This window comes from Malus sylvestris, chromosome 13 (assembly GCF_916048215.2).
Source record: "Malus sylvestris chromosome 13, drMalSylv7.2, whole genome shotgun sequence".
Classification (NCBI taxonomy): Eukaryota; Viridiplantae; Streptophyta; class Magnoliopsida; order Rosales; family Rosaceae; genus Malus; species Malus sylvestris.
Genome location: NC_062272.1, coordinates 3,430,921 through 3,445,604, shown reverse-complemented (window position 1 = coordinate 3,445,604; position 14,684 = coordinate 3,430,921). Strand labels below are relative to the sequence as shown.

Sequence of the window (14,684 nt, the reverse complement as noted above, 5' to 3'; positions counted from 1 at the left end):
TATAGTGAGTCTGATACCTAATTGTTAATTACATGTTATAAAAATCGTTTTGTGAAGAATTCTTTGTGAGGATATAAAGGTACAAAGAGTCAAACATTGAAAAATGAAAAACCATGCAACAGTTTGTAAGAAGTTGAGTCATCACTACCCATATCGTCAATTGGTTTAAAATGAAACTTCAACTTCTTTCACTCTGGTTGTAGTGAGTCTAGTATCTAATTGTTACACGTGAGTCTACATGTTGTAAATATAGCTTTGTGAATGTCATATTGTTAGTTAAAAAAAGGAAGTTAGTTGGAATTCGAAGGTTTTGCAGAAATTAGGTACATTGACTCTGTGAGAAGAGTACTCCAACTTATGGTTTCCAATGATGAAGATGACTCATGTAGTGCTACTATTAACATTAGTGACTTGTAAGTTAAAAAATGAAAAAAGCTATTCGCTAGAATCATAAACAAATCTGAAATCGTGGCTATAAATTGTCCCATGCTCATGGGTCAGACGTCGCAAATAGTGAAAGATGGAGAGGTCTCGTTCCAAAAATAAAATTGGAGAAGACAATAATAGGGCCTCAAGAGTGTCCCTCGATGCAGTCAAAGAGACACTCATTCCACTCAAGACCTTTTTAAAAGCCTTGCCTTTAATAAGTGGCTTTTGTTTGCCTTATGAATACATACCACTTTCTTCTCAAATGATACTTTTCTAGATATGCTAAAAACAGTTGTTCACATTTTATACTCTCAAAATGATTTTTAGTTGTTAATATATGTCGACAAAATTTTTGCATTTTTTTTAGGAGTTTTAACAAAACACTTTTGATATTGTTTACTTTTAACAAAAAATCACATTTATACATTTTTCTAGTACTATTCACTATACCTTTAAAAATGATTTTTCATCAAAAGAGAAGTTTGTTTGGACTTTTCATTAGTTTTTTTTTTTTTTTCTTTGTACATTCTGGTTTTTTTTATTTTTTTGGTGTATTAATTTTTCTTTTAATTTCAATCTAAATATCATAAATAAACAAGGGTGTGTATGCAAAAAAATAGGTGTACAGAGAAAGAATATTATAAGTGTGCGTAAATCACTTCCTTATCACGCTTATGTTCTCTTTTTTTTCACATCTCAGCTTATTTCTAGTGTAATGGTACAATTTTAATCACTCTAAGTACCAAATTGTTGTCGTATTATCTATGGGTAATTAATTAACACAATCGGTGGCTTTTATCCACATGAAATTAAGTGGGGCAATTAATCTAGGTAATGGAGACACCCAGCTTTGAAGTTGACAAGCTTACGCATGCACTTTTTGTGGAGTTAGGTTCAAAGATGACGATCTAAGGTCACAAACAACAGTTAATTGCGCATTTTCTACATAATGCAAGTGCATTTGCGGTCATTAGTAAATTAGCTGCCAGTTTTTGGTGGATCAAGGACAACATGATTGTGGCTCTCGATGCTTAGAGAATCCTCTTAATCATTCTTATAATTAAGAATTCAAATTCATTTATCAATGTTCTATGGCTTTTTAGCTAACATGATCCCTGAGATTTCCATAACACATCATTTTGGTTCTTGAGATTGAAAATCAATAGAAATTGTTCCTGAGATTGTCCACCATCCATTATTTTGGTCATTCATTTAAAAACTCCGTTAAGTGTCCCGGAGCTCTTGGCCGAAAGTTTGGGCAATTTTCAAAGCTTCGTAACTTAATTGTTTCTTAACCAAATTCGACACATAATATGTCAAAATGAAGATAAGAACATGTAGAACAAGATTATACCTATTTGGAAGCCCAATGGTTGCCAGAGATGGTCGGAAAATAGCCTGAAAGGTGACTGGTCCGCAGGAAAACTGGAAAACTCGCCGGAAACTGGGTAAAATTTAAACATTCATAACTTCTTCAATACTCAATGAAATCGAGTTATTCAAAAATGAAAATCATATTTCTCAATGAGACGAAGAGAATGGTACCTTTATAGATGGCTAATTCACCGTGGTTTTTCCTGAAAATGGTTCAAAAGTGGCTAACTTGAGACCAAGACAGCCACTTTCGATCCATTTTCCAGCCAAACCATGGTGATTTAGCTATCAAGAAATGTACCATTCTCTTCGTCTCATCGAAAAGTATGATTTTTATTTTTGAATCACTCGATTTCATTGAGTATTGAAGAAGTTATGAACGTTTAAAGTTTACCCAGTTTCCGGTGAGTTTTCCTGTGGACCAGTCACCTTTCAAGCTATTTTCTGGCCATCTCCGGCAACCATTGGGCTTCCAAATAGGTATAATCTGGTTCTACACTTTTCTATCTTCATTTTGATATATTAGGGGTCGAATTTGGTTAAGAAACGATTGAGCTACGAAGTTTTGAAAATTGCTCAAACTTTCGGCCAAGAGTTCTGGGACAATTAACGGAGTTTTTAACGGAATGACCAAAATAATTGATGGTGGACAATCTTAGAGACCATTTCTATTGATTTTCAATCTCAGGGACCAAAGTGATGTATTATGCAAATCTCATGGACCATTTTGGCTAAAAAACCATGTTCTATAGATGATTTGCTTAGATAAACATGTTAATCTCCATATAATCATGGTTAAGTTAAAAGGAACTTGGGGCCTTTAGCTAGCTAGGGAGAAACCAATCAAATGTCAATATTCGAGAATTAATTGGCTAGCTTAGGCTAAGTTGCACCAAAGATTTGGACGTTCATGATTAGTAAATATACCAAAGGGGATTGAGATGGTTCATGTACGTCTTTTGGTTGCAAATTTGGCAACAGTAATACTGCATGTGACATTAGGATTGTACTAGGACGATACTCAAAATTCTGGGGTGTATGTGTTCATGGAATCAAGCCTAATGTTATAAACCCGTGTTTACTACATAATTAGTTTAGATTTGCACTGTAGAGAAATCGACATTGGCCACGGTATAATCGTGGCTTACAAATGGACACAGATGCATGTTACAGCATTCTGGCTATTGCCTAAAAACGCCACTGTTTCGTGAGTTGGACGTGGCCCCAAAATAAGTGGCCTGTACTCAAATTTCTAGTAGTGTGACTTTTCCACGGACGTCCAAAACTCTTACAATGAAAATAATTCATACAGTGAAAGCTTATTTTCAAGTGATTCCATAATTCTTTTAGCTACATTAGAAGGAATTGGAATCACAGAGTATCATAACATCGTAGTTTTTGAAAGTAATGATGGTGGTGCCACTAAAACACCTTTTTCAAACAAGACAATCAGACTCAATGAATTTTCTCACACACAAAAAAAATAATAATAATAAAAAAAAAAAAACCTTATTTCACATTGAAATTCATATGGCACGACACTTGGCACTATAATTACCTTTTTAAAACTGATAATTACACAAAACGGGTCCAATTTTATACAAATCTGGTACATCAATTGTCATAATACAAGTGGTTAGAAATTTTATTTTAGAGTTTTTTTAAATACGGGTCCAATTTTATACAAATCTGTTTGGAATAGAATTCACTAGTATGACACCCACGTCAACAATTAAAGCGTGTGTGACTTATTTAAACCGAATTACATCAATCGCTATCTGACTCCCTATGGTTTGAATAACAAATCTTTTTTATCCCTGCATACAATGAAAACAAATTGAACGAACAGTTGGTTTGGGATGGATTTTTTATATGAAAGTTAATTACGATTGCATCTGTTTCGGGTTAAATATGTTTGAACCAGAGTCAATTGAGTTTTTAGCCATCATAATTTGAATAAGGGTGAATGAGGTAACGGGGTTCTGTACAGGTAATTTATGTTCAAATTGAATTTATGTTCGTTGTCAACATGTATAATTTATGCTTACTGGGTCCATTGGGTTTGCTGGGGTGGGGTTTATTGGCTTAAGTACGAAGGTATAAAATAGCGTTGTTAGTTGTTTCTTAGTTGCTGATTTCATGGCTTGTTTATTTACAAAACATGAAAGAAGGGAAGAGATTATGCAGTGGTGAGTCTTAGGTATGTAGAAAGTTTGGAAGATCAGAAATTTGAAGGACGTTCGGTTCTGAATGCTAAATTCTAGAAAAGTCAACCTGGAATTAAGGAGTAGATAAAATACACAAAAAGTGCAAGCTAAATTTTAGGAAGCCAAAATCATAATATTCAAGCAATTAAGGGTAAAGCTTGGTATTTTGATCTTGTGGTATTCTTCTTCACTTGTAAATGAGAGGTTTTAGGTTCGAATCTCGTGGATGACAAGAGATCTTAGGTTCGAATCTAGTAGATGATGAATTCAATACCAAATTAGATTGCCTATTTTGTGGCTTAGCCGAACTCCCCCTCCCCCCTCTTTAGTGTATAATATAGCGTTGTACTAAAAAAATTAGTTAAGGGTAAACCACCACGGGGTGGCCCAATGGTTAGGACGAATTCTATACCCATATTTCACATTGCCGTCCTAGTTTCGATTCCTGGTGTTGGTGAAATGCACTATGGTGGCCAATGAGATATTGAAATACCTCTGTGCTTAGAGACTCTTAAAAATAGAGTTATATCAAATTTTCTCATTTTTTTAAATATCCAATCACATGTATTATGACACTTGTTGTATGGACCGTATTCCCATCACTAAAAAATCACACGTAAACAACTTTTGGTTTTCACATTGTAAGTGGATTATGACCTTAATTAAGTTGCTTAATTAAGCACACAAAGACAATCACGCATGGATGTTAGGATTATTTTAGAATAATATGGGTCCATTTTCCACTATAAATAATACACGACAAATGATACTCCATAAACAACAAGGCCACAAGAAAAGATTTGGAGAATATATATTGAACAACATATCTAGCCTAGCAAGCTGCTAATTATACTATAGATTATGGAATAAAATAATGGAATCATATATTAATTAGATATAATCTAGCAAGAAGAGAAAATTGTTGATGAGCTTATCCTATATGAACCAATCACTACGGAGTGTGAATGGTGATGACTTCATGTAGGGCATTGGAGGGAGGAAGAAAGAAAAGTTGTAGTTGCTTGAGTGGGGGGAAGTGGAAAGTCAAGACAGTGCAACTATGATACAAGTGTCGGTTCTGAGTACTGTTCTAAAAATTCCCGCTTAGCGCCGTCTAAGCCCTGTCTAGGCGCTAGGCGATTGGTCACCATCCCGATTAATGTTTAGGCGTTTGAAAATTAAGAAATGGCGCCTAGACCGCCTAGCATGCCCAGACCCACCTAGGTTGCGACTCACTTAGATAGAAAATATATAACTTTCATTTTGCATTTTATTTTTTTCTTCAATAAATTGTAACAGACTTGTTGAATACTTAAATGAACACACATTATATGCTTGTTCCCCATGTTTTCATTATGTTCCAATACTTCATAATATATATGTCATTCTATTTTGTAGTTTGTAATGAAATTATATACATTTTAAATATAAATAAATACTTATTTACATGAAATATAATATATTTACTTAAATTCGCCTAGTCCACCTAGGCGCCTGCCTAGGCGCTAGGCCCCATCCCCTCGTCCGACTAGCGCCTAGCATCTTTTAGAATCTTGGTTCTGAGAAATTAATTAAATTTGAAAGATTGTATATTTGTGATGGGAAAACCCTAAAAATGCATGAAAATATAAAAATATCGATGTTCATTTGCAGTGGTCTCATGGATATTCCAAGAGCTTCATGGCAGGCAATGACATTGGAAGAAGAAGATCCAGTAAGTACTGAGTGGTGAGTACTCTATCTTACATGTTTTGGATAAAAAATAGGGGTTTTTAACTTTAATCATTTAAGAATATTGAAATTTAAAATAAATCTGGTGTTAGATTACATATTAATTATAATCTCTTGATGTGCCCTTAATTCAAAATAATTAATGTGCATTTTATTTAATATCTCCCATTAATATTTAAATTTATTAATATACAAATTTTAATTTATTTTTTGACCAAAAAAGAGTTTTTTTATTTATTAATTTTATTTAACATTCTTCAAACTTAAAAGACTCAATTAATGTACCTAAATGTTAGTACTGAAATGTATTATATTGAATTAATGTATTTAAATGTTAGTATCGAAATGTATGTACCGAAATATATGCACTAAAATGTATTATATTAAATTAAAGGATACTTTGGATGTGGTCCTTAGTTATGAATATTCTTTGATTAAAACCTTGTTGGTTTTTAATTTTTGATCGAGGTCCCTGAAATTAATGTGATAATTTATTTCTATGTACGTTACTATATTTTTTAAATTAAAAATTAGAAATTTTAGTTGTTTATATAAATGAGATTTTAAATAAAAAATCATAATTTGTGGGATTAAAAATATTAAAATATAATATACTATTGTGTGTGTGTGTGTGTGTATAAACATGGGTACTGTAACATCCCACATTGCCCAGGGGAGTGGATCATGTAAGCCTTATATGTATATTATCATCTCTACCTAGCACGAGGCCTTTTGGGAGCTCACTGGCTTCGGGTTCCATCATAACTCCGAAGTTAAGCGAGTTCGCGTGAGAGCAATCCCATGATGGGTGACCCACTGTGAAGTTCTCGTGTGAGTTCCCAGAAACAAAACCGTGAAGGCATGGTCGGGGCCCAATGTGGACAATATCGTGCTACAGTGGAGTCGAGCCCAGGATGTGGTGGGGGCCCGAGCCGGAATGTGACAATTTGTTGCCCGGGCCGGGATGTGACAATTTGGTATTAGAACCAATCCCTGGTCGGATATGTGCCAACAAGGACGTCGGGCCCCTAAGGATGGTGGATTGTAACATCCCACATCGCCCAGAAAGAGTGGATTCTATAAGCCTTATATGTATATTCTCATCTCTACCTAACACGAGACATTTTGGGAGCTTACTGGTTTCGGGTTCCATCGGAACTCCAAAGTTAAACGAGTTCGTGCGAGAGCAATCCCATGATGGGTGACCCACTGGGAAGTTCTCGTGTGAGTTTCCAAAAACAAAATCATGAGGGCGTGGTCGGAGCCCAAAGCGGATAATATCGTGCTACAGTGGAGTCGAGCCCGGGATGTGGTGGGGGCCTGGACTGGGATGTGACAGGTACATTCATCAAAATTAACCAAAAAAATTATTGTATCAAAACATGGGTACATTCTTCGAAATCACAAAAAAAAAAAAAAAAATTAGGCTTAATAACATTAGTAAATTTCTTTGATTAAACTTGACATGGATACAATTTAAAATCAAAGAAAAAAGAATGTACCCATATAAGTTTAAAAACGGATTAGAAAAAAATTGAGTAGATTTTATATAAAAAAAAATGGTACATTTTACATATAACAAATTGTTATATTTAAGAATGAGTACATTTTAAGATTAAAAAGTTTTACATGAATGGGTACATATAATTAGCATGGGTACATTTAGCAAAATAAAAAGTACAAATAAAAAAATATATGGGTACAAATACAAATAAACTTTAAAAAATATGGGCACAAAAAGAAATTAATATATGGGTACAAATTAAAACTGAAAAAAAAAATTGGTACAAATTAAAAAAGAATTACAAATTAAAAATGGGTACTAACTAAAACTAAAAATATATGATAAAAAGTTTAGTCATAAATATAAATATACAAATTGTAACATTTTTAACATTAAATGAATATATTTAGAAATAAAAAATATTTTATTATTGAAATAATTAATGATGTTATTAATACCCAAAGACCTTAATAAAAAATTGAAAAGAAATATGATTTTAATCAATGGAGTAGGAAAATGTACCTAAATGTGTGTACCAAAATGTATGCACTGAAATGTTAGTAACAAAATGTATTATGTTGAATTAATGTACCTAAATGTTTGTATCGAAATGTATGTATGGAAATGTGTATACCTAAATGTATGTACCAAAATGTATTATAATGAATTTAATGTACCCAAATGAAGAAGACAAAGTACATCAAAATAGATTGTATCACAAAAATTAATTTATCTAAATATTTACAACAAAATATATTACGATAAATGAAGTGAAAATGAAAATTATAATGAAATAAAATTAATACATTAAAAATTAGGAAGAAAAAGATAAAAAATTAAAAATATATATAATTAATAAATGAGGTTATTAATGTATTAAGGGATTAAAATTAGACTTTGATCTTATTCATTGTTTTAATCTAAAAATTATCTTTGCCAAAGATTCAAATGAAGTTTTCTATAAAAAAATATTGAGCAAAACGTCTTCGTTTTTCAAGTTTATGAACAATTATTGTAGTGTACACAACATGGTAATAATTTTCTACAATTTTGTTCAATATCTTAGTGGATAAGGTATTGAGTTTGTACTCATGCATCCGCAGGTTTGAAACTTTTTCACCCTCTAAATTATTGTAATTGTTTCGAATTATTTCTCCTCCCCAATTTATTGTAACATTTTCGAACCTTCTCTTAATAATACTAATTTTATTAAATAATAATAATAATAATAATAATAATATTGTACAATGTCCTTCTCGAATCCACACTATTATAAGGGGCGGAATGTTAAGGGACTCTCTCAAAAGTAGGGCTTTTCATTGACTCTCTGTCACCTCACAGTTTGACGTCAATTCCCGTCCTAACATTATAAAATATTGTGTAAAAAATATGAGGTGACAAAGAGTTTATGGAGAGTCCCACTTTTGAGAAAGTCTCATTAGCAATTCTCTTAATAAGGGACCAAGTAAAAAAAGTTCACACAGTATTGACTTTTCAATGTGCCCGGAACACGGGGCTGTACATCACATGTCATTATATAATTGGAGGAAAATTTTTTCAAGTGTCCTTCCAATTGTATAACGACACGTACTGTATGTATATGTGCCCATGTTCCAGGCATGTTGAAGAATCTATCCACACAACAAGTGGCAGATTCAAGAACTTTTCTTCTCGGAAACAAGATGAAGCAAGCACATCATCTTGTGCAATTTCCCTTGGCTTCCCAATCTATGTCGGCCTTTTTAGGCATTTTGTTGAACATCGGACTGCATGCAATCGTGCTTTGGATTGCATTAGGACTGCATGCAATCATCTTATTGTAAGTCCTATTTAATTAATGTTGCGAGTATATATATAGAGAAGCATCGATCTGTTATCCTTAATGTGAAGTAGAGTTTAAGATCTTTATTTTATATTCTAACTGAGGAAAGTTAGTAATCTTCTTAATTGGTATTGTTCTTTATCTTCTTCCATTTCGTTCTTATTATGCAATTTGATCCAATGAAGAATATTTTTTTTATCTTTTTAGGTAACTTTTAAATTAAAGATTATATCTTCAAAAAAATCAACTAACTGGGAATCATAAGTTCAAGAAGAAACTAAAAGGGAAGGTAACAGCTAACAAGACATATGCCACATTTATAATGCCTCAAAAAGGATTCTCATCATGTCCCATGATCAGTCCAATATTAATTGGAGTAGAATTCTCTATCTTCCTATTTCCATCTTTTTCCCTTCCTTTTTTTCACACTTTATTTTTTGTCTTTTTGTTCCTATAAAAAATCAATATAAGATGTTGACATGGTTTAATCATAACCGTTCAAATAAGAGAAAAAAAAATGAGAGAGATTTGAAGGGGAGAAAATCATCTTCCATGTTAATTAGCTTTGTGTGTGCATACAAGAGAGAGAGGGAGTGAGGTGGGTTGGTGGCTTCATACTTTGCTCGGGCTTGCTGAGTTGACGGGCCAAGCAAATGGCCGAGAGTGGCCCTAGTGGGTTGGTCCACCGTGCACCCACGCGAGAGAGCTTGCAGAAAAAAAATAAACAAATTAGACCCCACTGTGCACGATAATCATATTGTTTCACCTTGGTTGCCCTCTAAATTCCCAGATGATGTAATTTTTGGCACCAGAAATAGGCAGCTGTTAAATCCAGTCCCCTCTCTGTAGGCAACACCTTGCTCACTTTTGTGGTGCTCCCTCTCTCTTCTGTGTCTGCATATTTTATCTATATATACCTATCCGTCAGCCATTACAAAACCCTAGCTACTATTGGTTACTGCATGTATAGATATAGACTAGGCAAAAACACAAAAACTTTGGAAAAAAAAAGTAAGAAAAACCATTGTAGCAGCCATGGAGGCATGTTCATGTGAATCATGTCTTTTGCTTTCTCTCTTTATTCTTTTGTTGTCTTCTGTTAATGGGTAGGACCCGAAGTTTTCAAGTTGTATTTGTTGTCTGTGGGATTTATATTTTGATTTATCATGAGGTTGTGACTCTTGTGATAAAAAAAAAGTATGTTTGGTCATGGATAGGAGCTATACATAGGGCCTATTTATGGGAAATTATTTCGTACATTTTTGGTGATTCTTTTGTCTTTGTTCATTAACATTTTTGCTAGGGTATCGCAGTGTCACTTCTTATTAGCGAAAGAATTTTGGGTCGTGATGCATAATCATGTATAATGTTTGACTACTTAATATCGACAAACATATGAACACATTATTGATTATCAACATATCATTTATGTTCTTGATATTTCAATTACATCATATCATTATGTTTGTTAGTAGAAGTTCAATTAGATGGAAAGTAAATCGCGATATAACATCTTATTGGGTGGTCGGATAAAAAACTTGGTGAGGCCACATGAAGATATGCAAAAGCACATATTGCTCATCTTGAAAAACACTTCAAACTAATGTCATTACCACTAATTGTACAAAGTTTTGAATCTACACACAATGGATTGTGCTATTTCCATCTTCCTAATGAAAAGTTAGAACACGAGGTTAGGTTCATGTTTAGCAGATGCTTTTATTGGAACATTCCTTAATCACACTCGCTGGTCTTATCCAGTTAGCTTTGGAATTTAGGAGCAGAATGGAAGTTTGATGTAGTGGGGAAGCACCTAAACCATGCATAGTTAAATAATTGTGATTAATAAAGGTAAGGATAAAATCACAGGGTGCTAAACTCTGTTTTTAAATGCAAATCATTCAGAAGATTTGTCTGCAAGTTGCTGTCTGGCTCTGAGATTTGGCAACACCACTTTTTTAATTGATCTAATCTTCTTTTAGCATTCATCTTCTCTATAAAAAAAAATTGACAAGTAGGTCTGAGGAAGGAGAAAATTTTCAAGAAATACAACTCGGTACACTAAGTATCATAATATAAATTGTTAAAACGTATTTTCAAGTATCAAAAAACTTATATATTATAACATTTGGCATATTAGTTGTGTTACTGACCTCTCCTGAAGTGGCATTACCTAATACGTCGTGAAAGAATAATGATGAACTTGTAAACTTGGTTGGACGAGGAACACTGAACCTTCAAATCATATATAATATGTGGTGGAAGTTAGATCATATAAGTGGTTTTGAATCGTATCAAAAATTCACAGCAGGTGTCATCTCTATGAATTATAAAACATCAGTAGTTGTCTATGTGGTACAAGTGCCATCTTTGGTTAAGTGCCATTTAGTTCCCTTCCAATCACCATAAAGTCTGCACTTTCTTGCTTAAGAAACAAAAAGTTTGACCTAATAAGTAGAATTAATGTGAATCTGTTTTTCGTTATACTTTTATCCAAGAGTACCAGCTTTTGGTTATGGAAATTTGTTTAGTTAATAATTCTGTTTGGTTTAAGTGATTAAAAGCATTTATGTCTGCAGAGATTTCACGTCTTTCATATGATATGAGAAGAAAATCATCATACAAGAGCATAAAAGTTTGCCATAACATGCAAATAACATAAACAAAGGAAAGAGGGTTCAAAAGCCAAGCACTATTCAGTACTATGTTGCCAAAGCTCACTCAGGAATCTGCAAAAGATGTGTCCTTGGCCAGACAATAGTAATCTAATATTTCAAGAAAATGGATGGGAGGATATTTAGGTATTTGATGCGAACAATTTAGATAATTTAGTAATAATTCACCTTGATGGGGTCTTCAATCCAAAGGTTGGAGTGCTCAGTGAGTCATCCAAATTAAACAAATAAAACACACAAATTAATTTAGTCATCACAAACTGAGTTTAATTTTAGTCATTTACCTTTTAAGCTGACCTTCATTGCGTCATCACATAAAATTCCACACCATAATTATTACTCCCCCACATCATAAACTTTTTTTCTCTTCTAATAACCATCATATATATATATATATATATGACGCCAAATCATTATCCAAATTTACAAACGCATGCTCATGCACATGAATCTCATATATACAAACACATACGAGAAATGTTAAGGAGACTTTTAAAGTTAGACTTTTCATAAATTTTATGTTATCTAACAATTAAATGTCAATTCATGTAACAACATTATAAAATATTATGCTAAAAATATGAGATGACAGAAAGTTCATAGAAAGTTTTCCTTTTGAAAGAGTCTTATTGGCATTTCTCAACACATAAACATCTTGATTCGAATCTCTCTTTTTATATATCCGACTGCTTACTTGAATCTCCCTCCCTCAGTTACGCTCGAATTATTAATTCACAGTAACATTGTCTTCTAATACCACGACCAATAACCATGGTGAAATATGATCCATGTTAAGATGAATATATATCTCTTCCTCCACATACATTAGACACATTTTCCTGTCCCGTTTCAATAATTGTCCACGCTTGCTTATGTAAGCCCCTGAAACTGTTGCTCTTTTATTTGTTGTTAAACCTGGTCCAATTCCCTTCCCTTTATAAAACCCCTCCCACTCTTCATGCTGTCATCCCCTGCCTTGCCCTCCAAAGCACAGGTCACAACCCCTTCAACTGCAAGTCCATAAAAACCTTAAGCAAAATAACTCCGAGCTTTGAGAACCATGCTTCCAGGTGAGATCATTTCAGGACTCCACTACTTTGAACCTGAAATCCCACTTCCAAATCCCTCTGACTTTGCCTTCATGCAGAACCAAATTCCCTCCCTCCATTTCAACACTTCGTTCAACAACTTATCCCGTCAAATCGCTCCTCCTATAGGCCATGACTTCACTCAACAATCCTCCAGCCTCAGCAACAACTCCAGCACCTCTGACGACGCCGAAGAACACCACCACCTCAGAGTCATCGACGAGAGGAAGCATAGGAGAATGATATCCAACAGAGAATCAGCCCGTAGATCGCGGATGAGGAAGCAGAAGCACCTCGACGAGCTCTGGTCGCAGGTGGTCCGGCTGAGGAATGAGAACCACAGCCTGATAGACAGGTTGAACAACCTTTCGGAGTCCCACGACATGGTTGTGGAGGAGAATGCTCGGCTCAAGGAAGAAGCTTGTGACCTTCGCCAAATGCTCACAAACCTGCAGATTGGCAGCCCTTACAATATAAATGCTTCTACCTTCAGAGAGCTGGAGGGAGAGGTGCCCTGCAACACGGCTCATCTCAGAGCCGAGTCATCGAACCAATCCATCGCTGCATCGGCCGATTTGCTCCATTAAGATAGATGAGGATCACTGTTCTCCTGCCATTGTAACTTAGCCTACTTTATGTCCCTTTTGTTTACTCTAAAAGCTTTCAGTGTTTTTTATCCTTCAAAGCACTTAGCCACCATCTTATCTCAACTTGGCTAATAGAGTAGTTTTTATCATATTAAAGTCGATGCACGCGAACTTGACGAGAGAGATAGAGAGAAGAGGATGTATTATATATCGCTGGTTACAAGCAAGAGTTTGCGCTTCTCGCCGCGTACACATCTGTAAAACGTACTTGCAGGTCGTAATTATTGAAATGATTTTTCTTTGTAGCCCATCAAAGAATTATCAAACACTGAATCATTCATATCATCACTTTATCTTTCTTTTCTTTTTTCTAGTTAGACAACTGAGAACCCCACCAACCACCTGAAAAATGAAATACACAAGACATTGCAGCATTTAGAAAGATCAGAACAAAAGGGTTACTATTTGGTACTTACTAATCTACAAAATTGAAAATCTCCCATCACCACTATAAGCGAAAAATGGATACTATCCAAGGTACTAAACTCGGGAAAAAAAGCGTACAAGGATCAATTCGGGGAGAACAGTCAGTAACTTTGTGGGAACAATCTGAGTGAGTCGGAGACTAGCAGCGGGAACAGGAGAAAGACAAGAAATGGTGGAGGTGGTGGAGGTGGAGGTGGTGGTGGTGGCTCATCATACAAAAATGCCTGACTACTGTGCGAAAACTAAACATTTGAAAAGGTTTATCCACTAGCTAGCAAATTTACACCCCTCTCAGTAATGTTTTTGTTTTTAACTTTTTATTGTGATCTATCTCTGTTGTCTGGCTTTTTTCAGCTAAACCAAGCTTCCATCATTGCTTTCGTGAACGAATTCGAAGGTCCCGCCAAGAAAGCCGACGCAGAGGGTAATGGTGGAGAGATCATCTATTTAAATCATATTTTGTACCCATATAATGTGATTGTTGATGATTAAATTATTACTTAAGTATTGATTAACGTGCTTATTTCTTATTGGTGAATATAACGTGATTGTTGATGATTGGATTATTACTAAGTGTTGATTAACGTGTTTATTTCTTATTGATGACACGTCACATAATTTATAAATTTAGTATGAAAAGTTTGTATACCTAGCATTACACTGAGGCTTTAGGTGCTGCTTCAACAGTAGATGTACCTTTTTCTTCTGGTACTGTTGGAAGCACACACACATGCATTTGTCATATATAATGCAGCATTACCAAGTCCCACCATAAGTTATG

The 14,684-nt window shown here is 34.3% G+C and overlaps 1 protein-coding gene across 1 annotated transcript; it reads left to right on the top strand.

Annotated features, from left to right (window-relative positions):
- The first annotated feature begins 12,681 nt into the window (after positions 1 to 12,681).
- LOC126594922 (basic leucine zipper 43-like) lies at positions 12,682 to 13,762 on the top strand. Its single transcript, XM_050261191.1, has one exon. It carries the CDS (start codon positions 12,803 to 12,805, stop codon positions 13,415 to 13,417), a length of 615 nt encoding a protein of 204 aa, XP_050117148.1. The 5' UTR covers positions 12,682 to 12,802; the 3' UTR covers positions 13,418 to 13,762.
- The last annotated feature ends 922 nt before the right edge of the window (positions 13,763 to 14,684 follow it).

Coding starts and splice junctions, on each gene's coding strand:
- LOC126594922 (XM_050261191.1), top strand. CDS start 12,803: ATGCTTCCAGGTGAGATCATTTCAGGACTCCACTACTTTGAACCTGAA.